This window comes from Juglans microcarpa x Juglans regia, chromosome 7S (assembly GCF_004785595.1).
Source record: "Juglans microcarpa x Juglans regia isolate MS1-56 chromosome 7S, Jm3101_v1.0, whole genome shotgun sequence".
NCBI lineage: Eukaryota > Viridiplantae > Streptophyta > Magnoliopsida > Fagales > Juglandaceae > Juglans > Juglans microcarpa x Juglans regia.
Window position 1 is genome coordinate 255328 of NC_054607.1, and position 18126 is coordinate 273453.

At 37.8% G+C, this 18126-nt stretch overlaps 3 protein-coding genes across 3 annotated transcripts; all 3 read right to left on the reverse strand.

The window, feature by feature from the left end:
• Positions 1 to 1212: 1212 nt before the first annotated feature.
• Positions 1213 to 5814, reverse strand: LOC121241053 (zinc finger CCCH domain-containing protein 30-like). The gene is made up of 2 exons (XM_041138656.1): positions 5484 to 5814; positions 1213 to 3974 (listed from the first exon to the last, which is right to left on the reverse strand). The coding sequence occupies exon 2, from the start codon at positions 3961 to 3963 to the stop codon at positions 1762 to 1764; it is 2202 nt and encodes a 733-aa protein (XP_040994590.1). The 5' UTR covers positions 3964 to 3974; positions 5484 to 5814; the 3' UTR covers positions 1213 to 1761.
• Positions 5815 to 7865: 2051 nt separating this feature from the next.
• On the reverse strand, positions 7866 to 8886 carry LOC121240306. Its single transcript, XM_041137702.1, has 3 exons — positions 8690 to 8886; positions 8362 to 8595; positions 7866 to 8199 (listed from the first exon to the last, which is right to left on the reverse strand). Exons 1-3 carry the CDS (start codon positions 8741 to 8743, stop codon positions 8038 to 8040), a joined length of 450 nt encoding a protein of 149 aa, XP_040993636.1. The 5' UTR covers positions 8744 to 8886; the 3' UTR covers positions 7866 to 8037.
• A 573-nt stretch (positions 8887 to 9459) lies between these two features.
• On the reverse strand, positions 9460 to 17294 carry LOC121241416 (cellulose synthase A catalytic subunit 3 [UDP-forming]-like). The gene is made up of 14 exons (XM_041139171.1): positions 17271 to 17294; positions 16605 to 16800; positions 15939 to 16162; positions 15691 to 15805; positions 15392 to 15590; positions 14813 to 15079; positions 14192 to 14537; positions 13916 to 14053; positions 13493 to 13618; positions 13192 to 13404; positions 12706 to 12970; positions 12155 to 12357; positions 10768 to 11118; positions 9460 to 10298 (listed from the first exon to the last, which is right to left on the reverse strand). The coding sequence occupies exons 1-14, from the start codon at positions 17292 to 17294 to the stop codon at positions 9714 to 9716; spliced, it is 3252 nt and encodes a 1083-aa protein (XP_040995105.1). The 3' UTR covers positions 9460 to 9713.
• Between the last annotated feature and the right edge of the window lie 832 nt (positions 17295 to 18126).

An 18126-nucleotide genomic window follows, 5' to 3' on the forward strand; every position in this document is an offset into this window, starting at 1 on the left:
AATATGTATTCAAATTTTCAATGGCTTTATCATTTCTCATTATACAATGTTGTTGAGAAGTACTATTTCATAAGGCTAATTTGTAAATTAAGATGAGATGAAAATTTTATAAATGGTAATAAAATAATTTATAAATAATGTGAGATAGTTTGAGTTAAATATTTTTTGAATTTGAAAAAGGAAAAAGAAAAAATTAAATAAAAAATATTATAGAGTTAAAATATTATTAAAATATATTTTTATTTAAAATTTTGAAAAAATTAATTTTTTTTTTATTTAAAAATTTTGAAAAGTAGTAATATTAATTTGAAAATATTGTGATGATTAATTTAAAAATTTTATATTTGAATTATGTTTAAAAAGAATATGAGCTGAGATGAAAATTTTAAAATGAATTCTATCTCCAAACAAGTCCAAATTTCATTCAAGGTTTGTACTTTTCGTAAATATTATTTGTTGTAATTTGCATACATTCATCCTCGCGCGTTGAGGATGAATACAATCAGTACAGCCCATTCTCCAAACAGTACAGCCACCTTTTTACCACAATGCCAACGCTGGCTTTAAAAGATGGAGAAATAAAAATACTATCAAATCATCTCTACCCAGTACGGAGGAAATAACTAATGATAATGAAGATTTGGACCCGTCGCAACCAAACCATTGACGAGGAAGATGATGACGACGGTGATGGGTTTTTGAGCGTGCTGATGGACAAAACCAAGACTTGGAAACCAAGCATCAAAATTCTCAACCGACCAGCCAAAAAGCAAAGCCATGGAAGTCCTACCACATGCCCCACACATCACTATCAAAATTCATTAATACTTGCAGACGACCATTTACTTTCTCAGCCCCATTCCGAAAAAGACCCACCAACCCATGAGCCACGGGCATCAAACAAGGGTGAACAGGTTGCCCCCACAGTCCACTTCTCTTTTATTTTATGGGTAGTGGGTACGAAAGTTCATCCAGTACCCCTCTTCCAGTCACTCGTTCGCTGATCTTCTCCAGAAAGATTGAAATAATCCAAACATACATATATATTCATTCACCTAATCCCTCCCCATACGCTGGTAGGAACCCCCTTTTAGGGAGAGAGAATTCAACTAGGAGGCCCGACGGCCGGATTCCCCCCATAATAATCTCCACAAACTCAGAATAATGGAGGGAGACAGAGAGAGAAGGATTAAAGATAGATCTGCACAGCCATTACAGGGAACAAAATAATAATAATAATAATTATCACATAACAACTTTAGTTCAGTTCTTCATCATCGAATAAACATATCGCCTCCCTCTTTTATGCAACACTACCTAACCACCAACAAAAAGGAAACAAAGCTAATGTTTCCGTCGCAATTTGGCATGCTTCCTTTAAAGAGATATATTAAAGATGAATAGATAAAAAATAAATAAAGAAAAATATAAAGTTATGCAAAAACACTAACCCTAGAAACAGATATACTTTAGAGAGATACCTAACCAGGACTTGGTTTCTTTAATATTAGCCCAAAGTACGGCTTCCTTCTCTCCAGACTTCCTGCTTTTAAACAACAAAAAGGTCAAAAAATTGAATCATATCCCTTAACCTTTATCCAGCCATTCTTTGCTCTTAGGCCTTAACCACCAATTTCCAACTTCACTAATGTCAACTTCTCCACTTGACCTTCACCATCAAAAAGTAGCCCGCAAAAAAATTTTATGTACCTTCCGAAATCTTTTAACCTATCTCAATAAGTAAAAAAGAATTCACTTTGTTTAAACTACGAGCTGATCAAGCTGCATCTGCTCAAGCCAAGCTCCTAAAACAGAATGATCAGTTGATTCACTTTGAGAATTAGAATTCAAACCTTCACCTGATGCTGCAGCCCTTGAGACTGGAACTGCAAAATTCTCTTCCGTCATCTCAGTTGGTGACTCCTTAACTAATGATTGGACCCATGACAAATCAGGCTCCTCCCCATTGTTAGCAAGCTCAAACGACGATGATCTCCTTAGTCGCCCCACTTCATCTCTATTAACCAACAAATCCAATTTTCCATTTGGGGATGATCCCCAGTTTGCCCAAGAATCAGCAGGAGAACCAACAATGGAGGCATGGTTATTGCTTCCAAGATCCCTCGAGCTGAGGCTGCGCAGCTGCTGATGCTGCTTCTCACGCTGAGCAAATGCAGAGAGATGAGAACCCATTGGGGAGATTGGCTCCACATTTCTTGGAGACATCCTTCCTGGGGATGGGATACCGAATGAAGCCTGTAAAAAAGGGTGATCGACATTTTTTGGGGAGAAAACATTTGTGTTGATGGGCGATAACATGCCCTGCTGCTGTTGGAATTGATTAAGAACAGCAGATTTGTGAGTAGGAGAAAAAACAGCAGAAGCTGCAGCATCAGAATACCGGGGGGACAAAGAGATCTCAGCAGAAAATAGCTCTTCAAGGTTTGAAGGTGTTAGTGTCTTGGATCGACCTGGACGGTTAGCAGAGACATTATTTGACCAGGACTGTGAAAAACAAGTCAGGTCATTTAAAGGATGTTGTGGGGCATCAAAATCCAGCATCACATTCATATCATCAGGCATAATGTCTCGAGCACTAAGGGAAGATCTCAAGCGACTGGATTGAAGGTTGCTTCCGGGAAGATTAAGGGCTGGTACATTTGGATGGGGCCACGCCATAACTGAGTGTGAAATGCCATTATTTGCAGATGGAGACATAGGTTGAGCAAATGGGGAAGGCGACATGGCAGAGATTGATGATGGAGACCCCGGTAAAAGGCTCATTGCAGCAGCCATGTCCATGACACTATGAGCAGAGGCAGACGTGCGGGGAGATGGGACAGCAGATCCAGTGGATACATACAACGGACGGAGCTCCTCAGCTGTGTGAGCAAAAAAACAGACCCGTCTATTGCAGCTGGTACCATCCTTGCACAGCCGGGTCCGGTATTGAGCCGGGTGCAGCCAGCACTCAAAAACTCCATGAGCATATTCACACATATCAGCACGCCTACAAGCCCCCTTCCGGAAATCAGGGCAAGGGACACAGCTATAATGGTACTTCCTTGGGTCTCTTCTCCGAGCATTTTCTCCAGGGTGCACAAAAGGGCACTCAGTCCAGTCATGTGAGTAAGCTCGAGAACAAGGGCGAACCTTGAATGAAAACATGCGAAATTCATCCGTCGCGTAGATACTATTTTTAATGTCAGGGAGTGATGGATCCACAGGGTACTCTTTTTTCTCCAATGCAGAACTAACAGGTGTTTCATAAAACTTTGAAGCCATTGGAGAAGATACCATCCCTGAAGGAGAAGATGACAATACGTTTTCTGGGGATGACGAAAGGGCTGGTGAGTCAGAACGAGAGGAACTACTAGATACTTGCAGATTGCGCTCACAAACAGAGCCATCAGAAGCACTGTTAGAAAGGAGTTCTTCAAGAGCCACTCTCATGCTTTGCAACATTGGAGGAACAACAACAACATCGATTGGGCGGAGGCCATTGGAATCAGTATGATTTGGATCGGCACCCATTAATAAAAGCATCTTAACAACATTAACTGCGTTAACTGATCCACCAGAAGCAGCACAGTGAAGAGCAGTGGTTTTATCTTGGCCACACGAGAAATTTACATCCGCCACAGAATGCGATATTATAAATTTAATAACATCAACACTGCCATAGGTAGCAGCAACCATTAATGGAGTTCTATGTTCGAGAACAATCTGTTTTGAGCCTTTCTGGCGTACATACCAGAGTCCAGCCTCATCAATTGAAGCATCCATCTCTGCAGATCGCTTAAAGCCTTCAACATCATTATTAGCAGCAAGATCAAGTAAGCTGAAAAGAGAATCTTCTGTTTGAGCAGCTAGGTTATTCATGTCTTTGGTGTAAGATGTGGTGTCTACAGTTATCCCAGATGGAGTGGATGACGATTTAGATTGTTCCGGGCCACTGCACATGCTTCAATTAGCTGGAACACGGCATCCAAATAGGAAAAAAACTGTATTAGAATTCATTTAACTGAAAGGACAATATCAAACCTAAAGAAAACATATTGGAAATGGATGCACGTCCATATCCATATCTTATGTCTAACAATGTAGCAGAAAATTTTCAGGCCTCCTGATTGAAAGAAAACAACAAATAAATCAAATTGACTGACCCAATTGTTCCTCATTTCTAGGAGTAGCGCAGAGAATTTCATATTTTCTTTTCCTTCCTACGATTGCCCCAGGAAAAAAATAAAATAAAATTTTAAGAGAATGGAAAAAATTACTGGAATTGTATTCCTCGGTGAAATTGCAAGTTACAAGTTCAATGAGTCACAATCTCTGGACTGAGCCAACAAAGACCTAAGCAAATTATATATTTTCCACACACAAAAAACATTACCTTGTTTTCCTTTCCGAAATTTTCCCAGGCAAAAAGAGCAATGGAAAACTAACAGAAACATGGAAAGCTGTCAATCAATTCTCAAGAGTCCATAAACTCGTGAAGGGGAAAAAGTGGAAAATTGGTAATCGAGCAATACCCAAACTCATACGAGAACCTACAGATAGCTCTCGAATCATAACTAATTTAAAACACATCTACTTATGAAGTAAAGTTAGCAAAGAAACAATTATTCACCAAATTATATTCCTTAAACTCAAGAATTTAGTAGATAGCCCTTACCAGAAGCAGAAACCCGAGCAAAAAATCAACAACAAATCTTAACAGTTCAGGTCATGCATTAGATCTGCGGTAATCTACCGTCATCTAGATTTAAATCTATTATAGCAATGGTCCTCTGGAAAAAGAGAACACATAATCGTACTTGTTCTTCTCAAACAAAAACGAAGATCCTCCTAATATCACGAGAAAGAATATAAATAGAAACTTACACTCTCTTAAAAAACGTAATATTTTTCCAAGAGAGAGAAAAAAAAATCAGACAAGAAATGAAGAATTTGTAAATCACTCAAATACATGATTCATTCCGCTCCAAAATCACCGAATGTTTTGAGGAAAAAACTTTCGAAAAAGTGTATACTTTCGGACTAAAAAGTAAAATTCAACTTCCAGGTTTTCCCGACTTCAAATCAAGCGGACTCAAGTTAAAACTTTATATTACAGTCGGTCGAAACAATAAAAATTAAACATTCCAGATAATTTTTCCTCTCTTTTCCTCCATTTTTGTCCACCTTTCCCGGAAACCAAACAAAGAAAGCAATTCAAGATCAGACCAAAAAACACCTTCACACAATCACTCAAAAATGCATAGAATTCAAAATCAGAGACAACGACTTGGATTGACTACAAGTGCTTGAACTATTCCAGTAAAACAAGAAAATTACCAACGAATACTGAAGACTAATGAAGGACAGAACTCACAAATATCCCCATGTAAAATACTGTATATTGGAAATAAATTCCCTTCGAAGCAAACAGAGGCAGATAAAAATTCCAAACACGAAGCGTTGTAGAATATAAAACTCACCGATTATCAGTACGGGATCAAAGTCAAACAAAAGATCTGGAGGGGTAAATGAGCTACAAGCACGGCTCGCTCATCGATGAAGCGGCGAAACTGTCTGGAAGAGAGAGCAATACAACAACAACAGCGAAGAAGAAGATAAGGAAGAGCGACACACTGTAGCTTCCATTTCTATCAACAATAAATAGTGTCGAAGAAACAAAGGAGAATGGGAGAGAATCGGGGAGAGAAATGGAAATGAACGAAATAAAGAGAGAATTGTGGCGAACGGGGTGGGGGATATAGGACAGGGACGAGCGATGAAATGAAATGGCATTGAAATGCACGAGAGATGAAGTCCAAGTTTGAAGTGGGGGAGGGGAACGGGTGACCTATTGGGCCGGTGGGAGGGAAAAGGGAACAGACTTGCAGAGGAGGCAGACGGGGTTAGTGGAGGAGAGTGGGTGACCGGTGGAGTAGGTGGATAGTGGAGTGGACGTGTTGGAGATGGAGTAAAATAGATTGGAATTGGGGGGGTTTGGAGTCCACAAATGATAAGCTGCGACGTGTTATTTATATTATATAATAAATCAGTTATAATTCATTCGACCGCCTCGTCCGTCTTTAAGATGAGATGTTATTAAAATAAAAAAATTAAATAAAATATTATTAAAATATATTTTTTTAATATTATTTTTATTTTAAAATTTAAAAAAATCAAATTATTTATTTTAATTTGTGTACTAATTTATAAAATTTATAATAATTAAGCTTTAATTTAGATTAGAAATTCACATCAACTCATCTCATTTTATTATTATAATTTTTTAAAAATTTTTACATAAAATATAATAAATAATTTAATTTTTAAAATTTTAAAATAATAATAATATTAAAAAATAATAATTTATTTTATTATTCAAAAATATCTCAATTAATCTCTAAATATAAGATAAATAAGATGAGTTAAAATAAATTATAAAAACAACGAGTGTGGGGGGCATCGAGTCCAAGATAAACAGAGGCATTTTTGTGTTGTTTTGTTTATTGAATAAAAATATAATTAATAGTTTATAAATAATAATAAAATAGTCACTTATCAAAAACAGATTATGTATTTTGTCGAGACCTATCCTGTTTGTGGACACAGCATTTTTGCCATGTTTTTCCCAAAAGATAGTGAACATGGAAACTCAATATTAGATAGTATACATTTTATCATTTGAATACTTCACATTGATATGTCATATGACCTATCTCTTATAGAAGGTGAAAAAAATGTTTTGAATAAAAAATTATAATATTATGTAACATGAAAAAGTCTTCGATTTGAATTTGGCTTAAAAGAACAAGTCATGCTATGCACACTGCACACACTGATGTTGTACATAAATAGAGATATAAACACTGATTTATATTTTATTGTTCATGTTTTTTTTTTTTTTATATGCGTGTAAGAAAATGAGGCTGTCAAAGGACAAAGTTATTCGTTGAAGATTGGCTTTTGCATGTTAAGAGTGACGTGGCAAATTGGTTGTTAAGTGTTCACTCATTTAAAAATGAGAATTAGAACATGTGCCAACCATTAAAGATAATGTCTAACTTAGTATAATTTGATCTAGGTTGATGTTGGATGATTAACACGTGTCCCATATACATACAATAACAAGCATGTCTTTTTGTAGCTAAGGTGTTGATAATGCCACCTCAACTACCTTAGAAAAACAAGGTAGACAGAGATTAGCAAAGAACAACCCCCCTTTTTTCAAAAGCATTTCTTGGTCCCTTTTAACCACCAATCTAGCTATCTAGTACTGGACTTTCTTATCAAGCATCAGATCCACGAATGTGAAAATGACCTATATTTTGGCCATTTCAATTAGCTCCCTCTCCTGGGAACCAATCCCAAACTTTATTTTTTTTATTTTTTTGTCTCTTTATCTCGTCACCGCACACTCGGCATGTCCCATAATTCATTAATTCTTCCTTAAAAATAAATGAATTATAAAGGCCCACTTAAAAGGAAAAAGAACCCAAGAAGTAACCGGAACCGTTAAAAAAAAAAGGGCCCAATCCAGCAGGCCCATAAAAGGGAGACGGGCAGCACGAAAGATAAAGGGGCCAGAACAAATGATAGTTACATGGCCGTTTCTTGGGCAGTCTTTTGAAAAAGTTAAGAGAAATCTCTCTCTTTTTTTATTTTATTTTATATTTTTCATAATAAAAAGTAATTTGCTATCGTGGATTTTAATTAATTTAATGTTTGAAAAGATCACTTTGCACAAAACTTGGCATGAAATTTGTACGGAACCTTTCCATATATACAAGCACGAACTACAAGGAGCTTAATTATAAAAAAATAAAAAGACCCAAAAAAGAAGGAAAAAAAAAACACTAATTACTCCCAAATTATTATTATTATTATTTTAGGTATTAGTAGTTGATGAGATGATACAAACCTTAACTTGGGATCCATGCATGCATAAAAGTGGCGGGAGTTGTTTAATTCTAATTCTGCCTACGGAAAAGAAAAAGAAAAAGAAAAATCACTCTCTCCAAAAGCACATGACTAAACTAATTAATTAATTATATATGATTCCTTGGCGTTGGCGCTGATCCCCTTCATACAAAGTTTACGTGCAAGTTGCTTCAATCCCTTATTCATGTGGGCCCTCTTCTCATTTTTCTCCGCTAATTTTCTCTCTGCCTCTAATTCCTCCTCTTCCAACTGCAAACACAGCTGATCATACAAACATATGCAGGAAGCTCATCATATATATATATATATATATATATATATATATATATATACTCCTTCATGATCGATCAAACTAGTGTTAGTATGCATCCATGCATTAATAATTAATTAATTGATTCAATTTCATATATTTTTTTTCGTTACCTTCAGCACACGGTCCTCTACTAGTTCAATCCTCTCGATGAGCGTTCCTTTGACTTCAGTCTCAATTATGACGTGCTCGATCGGACGGCTTTTCTTCTCCAGGCTCTTTGGAGAGAGATCCGTGGATGATGCATGGCCGTCGCTCGTTTGCGTCCCGCTTGATGCGATTGATGCACAAGAGCTCTTTGGGGATGATCTGACGTTGCAACCTCTAATTTCCTCCAAATGCCTCAACTGATCATCATCGTGCCAAAAAAAATAAAAAAAAAATGTTATACAACATGAAACATAAACATATATACAAAAAAAGCTTTATACGAACACCCACCATGTTATCCAAACGATCAAGCCTAAAAGTAATGGGCTCCTCCACGATGGCCATTGCCGAGACCCTACACAACGCATGCAATACTCAAAAAACTAGGGTACTTGTTGCGACCTTTCCTACCCCGAAAACTGGCAATTATGGAGCTGTTTGGACTACTAAGGTTCCCTTTAAAAGGATAAGATCGTGTGATGTAAAAATTACTACATCTCGCCACGAATCGGTGGAACTAAACGACACGTGTTACGCTGATGTCGGGAATGTCATGGTTAATTATTAGGATGAGTGTGTATGAGCAGAGGGCCAAGTCAATATAAGAGGAATCGGCACGTGTGGTTTTCTGTGATTTTCTCTAAAGGTTGTGTCAAACATATATATAGACATGCATGTTAGATGGATAAAGATGATGATGAGAGAGTTTCGTTAATATTTGTTTCGAAGGGAAGCTGGGTACAAGGGGTCGTGCGTTTTGTTAGCCTGCATGCAGTTTCACATACATTTATGGAATACAATCACTTTAAAAAAGAATAAATTTTACAATTAAAAAATTATTATTTTTTCATATATATCCTATATTTATTTACTTTTTTTCAAAATGATTACATAATGCTTACACACTCACGACTGCAACTTTTCACTAAAAATTAAGACCGGTTACTAGCTAGTTGAAAAATGCCGCGGCCTGCAGAACGATAAAAGGTTGCATACAAATTACTTGGATATATAAAGAATAATTAAATCGGTTCCATAAGTAGTGTCCGGCCATAGTTCTCAGAACAATTTATGTCCAAACTAATACATAAAATAACTCCTGTAACAACAAAATGATCACCTATGATCTGCACATATACGTACGTAAACTCCCAAGTACACATGAAATAAGCTGATCACATACAACAACAGGTTACGGCAAAATTAAATATGAGAATTAACTTAACTCCCACCTCTCAAACTTGTGTTGGCATGAACAAGGAGATCACCTAAATAGCTTAAGAACGATTTTTTGGTGTTCCAAGCAGTCGTCATTCTAGCAGTTGATCCCACACAGCTCTATATCTGGACCTGTAACTCTGGTGGTAAATGGATCGATCCGCACCCATAACAAGGAGAAGATGGAAGCAAGGAGAATCGACCAGACAACAACAATGGTGGGTGTTCGGTTCTGGCGACCCATTAAACCCTTAAGGAAGGGATACAGATGTATGATCACCCAAAAGGCAAAGAAAAGCTTGCCAAAGAGCGGACCCCATGATTGGTAACCACTGTTAATGGCATAGGAGATGCCCGCAACGACCCCAACCAAGTTTATGATGAGGAGTGTTGTTGGTGGGATGAGTAGGGTTGTCCACTTAAACATGTACAGTTCAGCAAAGTCTCCATCTTCATCTGATGCCTTGGATGTAACTGTGAAGTTGGTGTCTATTCCAGCGAGCACTTTTAGCAAACCTTGGAAAACGGCAAAGAGATGGGCTGAAACACCACCGATAACCCAAAACTGTTCATTTCTCCACCATTCGTCAATTCCAACCCCACTCCACCTCATTTCTAGAATACCAGTAGCAAAGATGGAAAGAAAGAGTGATATAAACCATATACTTGCAATGTTACTGATCTGCAAGCAAAATGAGACGAGCAAAAGAATTTAGAACATTCCAAAGACTGCCGCATTATGAAATAATATTCATATTACACACAAACTAGACCATGCTAAAATTGATTCGAGTGTTCACAAAGAAACATGAAAGTTTGTGTGAAGGTTGTGAGAAGAATGCATTCCTTTCCCAATAAATCACTGCTCTGTAAATCCCGCTATCACTAAATAATGAATGCATGCCATGTTACTTTGTTTTAGAGGTAAAATAAAATAATGCATGTCATGTTAATTGTGGAAATGTGAACTCCTACTGCAAATTTAAATGTTCGCCATAAAATATTTTGAAGCCAAATCACTACTAACTCACAAATACATGACCTGCAAGCTTTTGTAAGATGCAGGGATTGCAGCAAGGATTACTGCCAGGAAAGTCAAAAGTACCCCATACAATGAAAATACATGCGATGAATTTGGTCATATGACGAACCTGTGGAATGATGAACTTGTTAGTAAGTAGACAGACAGCTGGCAAAGTGCAATACATAAGAAGAGGAATGGCAGTGATTGGATAGATGGTGGTGTTCACATATGCGAATCTCTCCAGCCATTTAAGCCTGCCACCATAGCCATACCATATGGGGCAGTGTCTGCTGAGAAGAATTTCCACAGAACCCAGAGCCCATCGAAGCACTTGGTTCAGTCGATCAGAAAGATTAATAGGAGCAGACCCTTTAAAGGCAGGGCGCTTGGGCATGCAGTAAATTGATCGCCAACCACGAGCATGCATCTTGAATCCTGTAAGAATATCTTCTGTAACAGAACCATAAATCCATCCTATCTGCAGTAAAAAACATATCATGGTGAGAGAAAATAAATAACAATATTTTACCATATCTAATGAGACAACAAAACTCAACACAACTTGGGTAGACCACACACACAGAATATAAGTGAAGATGTCATGTTTGTCATTTAATGGATGGTTACTACAGGGACTCAATATCAGCAGAGAAGTGCTACCCATCAAGAAATTGCAAGGTAGTTAAGAGGGAGGAGGATTAAGAAAAAAGATAACAAAAGCTAGATGTAAAAAAACTTTTTCTCTGCTTTAAGAATTCATCAAGGAAAAAGCATGGTCTTGACTCCTGATTGAGAGCATCTTAGTGGTTGATGGATATTTGAACAGACTTGTAGCTTTAGAAAGTCTTGAACACCCCCCCCCCCCCCCCCAAAAAAAAAATAAATAAATAAATAAAAAATAAAACAAAAGCACTGCAGGTGCCATAAATTCCAAGTATGAACCCAGAATTAACAAAAGTTGATTGATTGATATTATGTGTGGCAGACAACAAGAACTCATTAGGATGAGGAAATTACATTTCATGTAGTTTACACAAGTCTCCAATGCCTCGAAAACTAAGTTAAGGGAAGAGAAGCATCCTGACACCTAGGGGTGACTTCAGTCGTACTTAATTTTATTTTTTTGATAAGTACTTCAGTCGTGCTTAAATGAATATCAGAAAAGAACTAGCTGCACCAATCATTTTTCTTCAACATACATTGGTTTTTTGACAATACAGAAAAAGGCTCCTGTGTATTTATTTCCTCAGTCTCTCAGACATACTTAATCGTGATGCAAATCTCTATGGCCAAAGGCATACTCTACCTGTGCACACTTGGTAAATAACAGCATTTACCTCAAAGGTTAATCAATTACAAACCAATTTCCACCTGCTCTTATATCCATCCTTACTACCTGTAGCAGTCTTAATATCGCACGTGATGCTTTGTGGAAACAACTTTCATTATGCAGGAAACAACAAAATAAATGAAAAAATCAAGGACACAAAGCACTAAATAGCAATACAACACACCTCCCTTCCCCAGTCTGTTTTGTCCTCGTAACCACAACTGATGACATGAATAGCTTCTTTAAGAAGATTTTCTGGTGTTGCAGATTGTGGAACACCGCCATTCTCCATAAGGGTAGAGGCAACGAAAACAGCAGACTGACCAAACCTTTTCTCCAGGCTCATTTGTGACATGTATAGTGACTTTTCATCATCAAATCCAGCACCTGATCATAAAAAGCACGTAAAAGAAGGTTATAGTTATATATAACAAAATCAAATGAGAGTTACTATGTGTTGCTGCCTTGTGCAAATGTACTTTAAAATGACAGTTGATCCACTTACCAAAAAAATCAGAGAGTTGATTTTAAATAATATATATTGTATATGTATAAAGGTAGCCAGCTCAATAAGAATAAAAAAGAGACCAAATCATTCTCCTTTTAAACGTGTCAACAAGGAATACAAAGTATAATCAACAATAAAACCCAAGTTGACAAAGCAAAATAAGATTCTGATTGGTATGTTGATAAACAGAATATGTAAAAAATAAAAATAATATTCAACTAATGTACCTTCCACACCCTCTTCTATATCCTCTAGACTGAAAATAGGCACAGTGGGGTCTACATGCTTGTTAGATTTCTTCTTGTCTGAACCCTTTTTACTAGACTTTGAACTCTTCTTTCGTGAACCACCACAGATTGACGATAGAACTCCAGGTTTCTTATGCTTAGGTTTGAGAGGTGGCTCATAACCATATAAAGCCGTTCTGTTAAAGACACATCCAGTACCCACATAAACAGGGCCTTGAATGCCATCCAAACCCCTCAAGTTAATCTGAAATTTACAATAAAAATATGTATCAAAAAGATGCTGGGCAGAAAGATAAACAATATATTAACAAATTCCCTAATGCTTGTTCAATCACTTAGGCACATAAAATACATCAGACATGCAACCACAATTAAAACTATTCAACAACTGCAGATAGCAACAAAGAACGATTTGCTTAAATTTGTGTTTTTTTTTTTTTGTGTGTGGGGGGGGTAACAACTTACATCAAAGAAAACAGTATTACGGTTGGCATATCGATCATTCCTGTCAATACCATCAAATCTCTGTGGAAACTGAACATAGCAAACATGTTTCCCAAGGTTTGGATCCATGAGGAAGCACATAGCTTCCCTCAAGGCCTTGCTGTTGTTTATGTAGTGATCACAATCAAGATTCAACAAGAAAGGCCCATTGGTAAGGACTGCTGATACTCGAACCTGCAAGAGAGTGTTGGCCACCAAAGATAAGACACTTCTGGACATCAAAAGAATGAAGAACTCCAAATGCATATTGTTAATTACTCACAAGTGCATTCATAGCACCAGCCTTCTTGTGATGCTGAAAACCAGGACGCTTTTCACGAGAAACATAGACTAAACGTGGCAGCTCATTGCCCTCAGCATCAAGCCCCCCGCTTTGGCCCAAGAAGACCTTCACAAAGTAACCAAATGATACTTATACAAGAGAGCAGAGATACTAGAATCCACTTTAGAACCCAATGTATCAGAACACTAATTGGAAAGAGTAAGGGGTTGGGAAAGAAACTTAATGAGGATAACTTAACTTGTATACAAAAGGAGAAGGTTCTCAGGAGTAACTGGCACTATTCCCAACACCATTGTCATATATAGATTATTTTTATGAACTTTAAAAACAGACTGAAATCTAACAAGCAGTAACTAACAGGGTTCAGCATAAACAGATCTACCGATATAACGGAGGAGATACCTGGATCATTCCTGGATGGTCTCTGACATTGTTTCCGGGCCATGGTGTACCATCTTGCATAATCCATCCTTCTTCAGGAACTTTTTGTGCCTTGGCAACAAGCCCATTAACACGGACTTTAAATTCTTCGTATTCTCTCTGCAATATGACATGAACAAGTAACATGAGCACACTTTTTTTTTTTGGGGGGGGGGGGGGGGGGGGGGGGGGGGGGGGGGGGGGGGGGGAGGGAAGGGGAATGGCGTGGCAAGGTACATTGGGATGGTAAAACCTTACCTTCATAGCTCTACGATCTTTGACAAAGGATGTTTGAACCTTGTCTTTCAAGTAGTCAATCTTCTGTGCAAAGTAAAATTCTGGGGCTCGAGGCTCAATGCTATATTTCTTGCAGAAAGGAACCCATTTCCTCGCAAATTCTGATGTTTCAGACAAAGCTTCAAATGTTAACATAGCAGCTCCATCATCAGATACATAGCAAGAGACCTTATCAACTGGGTAGTCAACAGCAAGAATGGATAGCACAGTATTGGCTGTCACAAGAGGAGGTTCCTTCAATGGGTCAACAGTACTGACAAATATATCAACTGCAGCTAACTGTGAAGGTTCTCCCTCTTGGTCATATCTGTAATTCATATAAATATGGAATTTTTTTTGTAAGTGATCAAAAATTTATTGAACAATTCAAAATATTTAATTTTTTTTTCTTGATAAGTAATAAGACAATTCAAAACAAATAACTCAAGTACACAGGATGGATACTAGAGAAATTTGGATTCAAAATTATATAAGACGAAGAATAAAACTGAAATGACACAGCTACTCGAGAGTCCGAGACGCATGAATGCAGATCCGATCACCAAGTATGATAGCTGAGAGTAGGCGGAAAGATATTCTTACCTCAGAGAAAGCCTGTCAAGATATGTTTCACGGTTTACAGGCAGCCATTTAGGGAACTGATCCAATATCCAGGATATCGCAAACCAAACCTCACAAATCACAGATATTAACCACAGAGCATAGGCATTCGGCACAGGATTGGTGATTCGATAGTGCAAGAAAATGCAGAGAATAATGAGCCGCAGAACAATGACCATCCTATAAGGGTTTATTCTAGAAGATGGAATAGAAACCTTTCTTGAGAGAGGTTGCCGAGCTTCATCATTCCTGCAAAACAAAACATAAGGGACGTCAAATCAATTGCAGCTCTTCTGTGGAATTTAACAAACAAGTGATAATCATAGAAATCAAACTTGGGAAAATTGACTGAGCACCTATACTTGGTTCACACTCGGAACTCAATTTGCAAGTACTGCTAAAATGTAATAACCACTTTTGGCAAGTAAATATTAAGTAAAGTTTGTATAATCAAGAAAGCAAACTAGTAAGTCTTAAACTTGCATTCCAGAGAGTAAAACCTCAACTAAATACAAAAAATAGCAGCCAAAGATTCACAAGTTCAATCAAGAGGGAACCCACAGTAAAGAGTCATCCACAAGCACATCAGTGCTGGCATCAATATCTCCAGCCCCCCTTTCAGAATTGGCTTGGCCAGTGCTCATTGGAACAACATTCTTTTCCTGCTTCATTTTCCATCCATCAACTCTCTCTTTCCAGGCTACATTACCTAAGCTTGGTGAACCAAATTCCCTTGCTGGATCCACAATCCTAATATTAGCTGCAGAAAAAGTATAAGCAACACCGACATATCAATATCTGATATCAACACAAAAACAAAAGTATAGAGTTCATATTGCATGTGAAGGTGAGAGATATACGTGACTGATTAACATCAGATGCATAAGGAAGAGGATGCACGCGCTTTCCACCACCAACTGCAGGAGAAGCCATAGAAAGATGTTCGGGTGACGCAGCAGACAATTCTCCAGAAACCTGGATGTTAGTAATTGCCAAATGCTTACTTCCACTTCAAAAGTCATCCCCCCCCCCCCCCCCCAAAAAAAAAAACAAAACAAAACCAAAAGACCGGAAGAAAATAGCATGTCAGAAGTTTTTTTTTTGTTACCTCTGTTCCGTTAGTGAGCAGAGGAATGTGGTTGTGAGAAACCTCTTTACCATAAGTGGGAGTCCCAACGTCCTCCCCACGTCCATATGTCATATGCCAGCTCAACATGCGCTCAGCAATCTTCTGCTTTTGGTTTTGATCTTCTGAAGTGTAATTGAAGTCACTACCATCATCAGCATCAGCATCAGCATCCTCTCCTCCATCCCCGATGATTGCAGGACTTCCTGGAATTGGCAACACAAAGAGAAACAATATACAGTCAGAATATTGTGATTAAAAATTAAAAAAACCCACGGCTTTACCAGCAATACCGGACAAACCGTAGAAAGAAGTTCAGAGATGAAAGTGTGAGCATACCACAAAGATATACTATCAGAGTTGACAAAACATGTTTTCTAATTTTACAACATTCAATAAATTTATCATTTTTGCTTTCATATTTGCAGTTTCCACAATGTTCATCTACATTGTCACAGACTCGTGAATAAGACACATAACAAGTTTGTTGCAGTTGACCTTGTTAGGAGAAATAGAATATGGATATTCTAAAATAAGTCGACTTTCTATACTGATCCAAAAAATAAATAAAAACAACTTACTCGCAATCATGTTTTTCCCATGTTTCCTAGTGTGGCAGACTTTCCAGTTAGATAACACCTGACTTACCTTTATGCCTCTTATATCGGGTTTTGCATTGAGGGCAAGACTGATCCCCATCCTTCCTCTCATACTCATAGCAAGGCCTGCAAACAGGAAAAGCGCAAACATTGCAGGCAATGAATGGTTCACCATCTATAGTCTTCCCAACATTATCACTGCAAATCTGGCAGACCTGCCCGCCCAGGTTCTTTGTGGCCTTTGCCTGAGGCATCACATTAAAAGATATAACATTCAGCAAATTTAGATACTGATAACATCAATTTGAATCAAGCAACAGAACAATCTAAACTAAGCTAGAGTTATTCTTTTTTTGGATAAGTAAATGTAGCCCACAGTCTATGGCAAATCAAAATCAAAGGGGAACAAGAAAAACAGCGGAAAAGGTGAAAGCTCGATCTCTGCCAATCTGGCTGCTGAGAAAATGTAGAGGACAGAAAGGAAGAAACTAGAGAATCTTATTCTATTTCTTTCATCGCGTGGGACCTGAGATAACCACAATTACCACTCATCTGAACATAATGTAACTAGTGGACTAAGATGAGGGCAAGATGTTTTATTTTCATAATCAAAATAACACCGGGAATTTAACTATGAACATGTTTAACCTTTTCCTTGCCTCAGTTTTCTCATCAACAAAACAATGGGCAGATACGGAAGCTTTCCGACACTCACCCCAGTTTCTCCTTCCGAGTCCATTGGAACCCGCTTCTCTTAGCCCAGGTCGGTACAATGGATCAATATGGTAAATCAGTCTCAACGGGATCTACTCATGCCTCAAAGCTCTATGATTAAAAAACAAGCCTTTTATAAAATGAAAGCCCAGATCTCCATAGAAGTACCTGAAAATAATTAAAAGAATCAGTTTATCTCCTTCAACAGTGATCAATAGTTCCTATAAATGAAAATTTGTAAATTTACATGTTCTATTTGGTAGCTGAGAAAACATACGAAAAGAAAAACTAGCCAGTCAAAATTCCAATCTTGGAGGAGTTCGCAGTGTTTATGAACTGAGCACTTCGCTATATAACTCTTCCTCGGTTTTCTCAACAACCGGAATCATAATTCTAACGCAATTTTCAGAAGAAACGCAGCTCTCGTTTCTCACTTTGCACAGCAACGAAACACATCCCACTGGCGGCACTTACCTAAAAGACGCGATCTTTGTGCGAAAAACAACTCGATCAGTTGGATTTCCAAGGACCCAGTGAAATTCTCCGGAAAATTCACCAAAATCTCCTACAGATCCCGTACCAAGAATCCAGAGAGAGAGAGAGAGAGAGAGAGAGAGAGAGTCGAAGTGGGGGAGACAGATCGAATGACCCAAGTGGACGAGCAATGCAAAGCGAAGCCCAGCTCTGTCTCTCACTGTGAGAGAAGCGTGTACGGTGTTACTGCCGATGATTGTAAAAAAATATATATATATATATATAAAAATATAATTCACAGGCAATGGCTTCGAGGAAACGAAAGGGACATAGCAACCACGAGCTTAAAAGAGTTCCACCGACAGTCTCTATATATTCCGTGC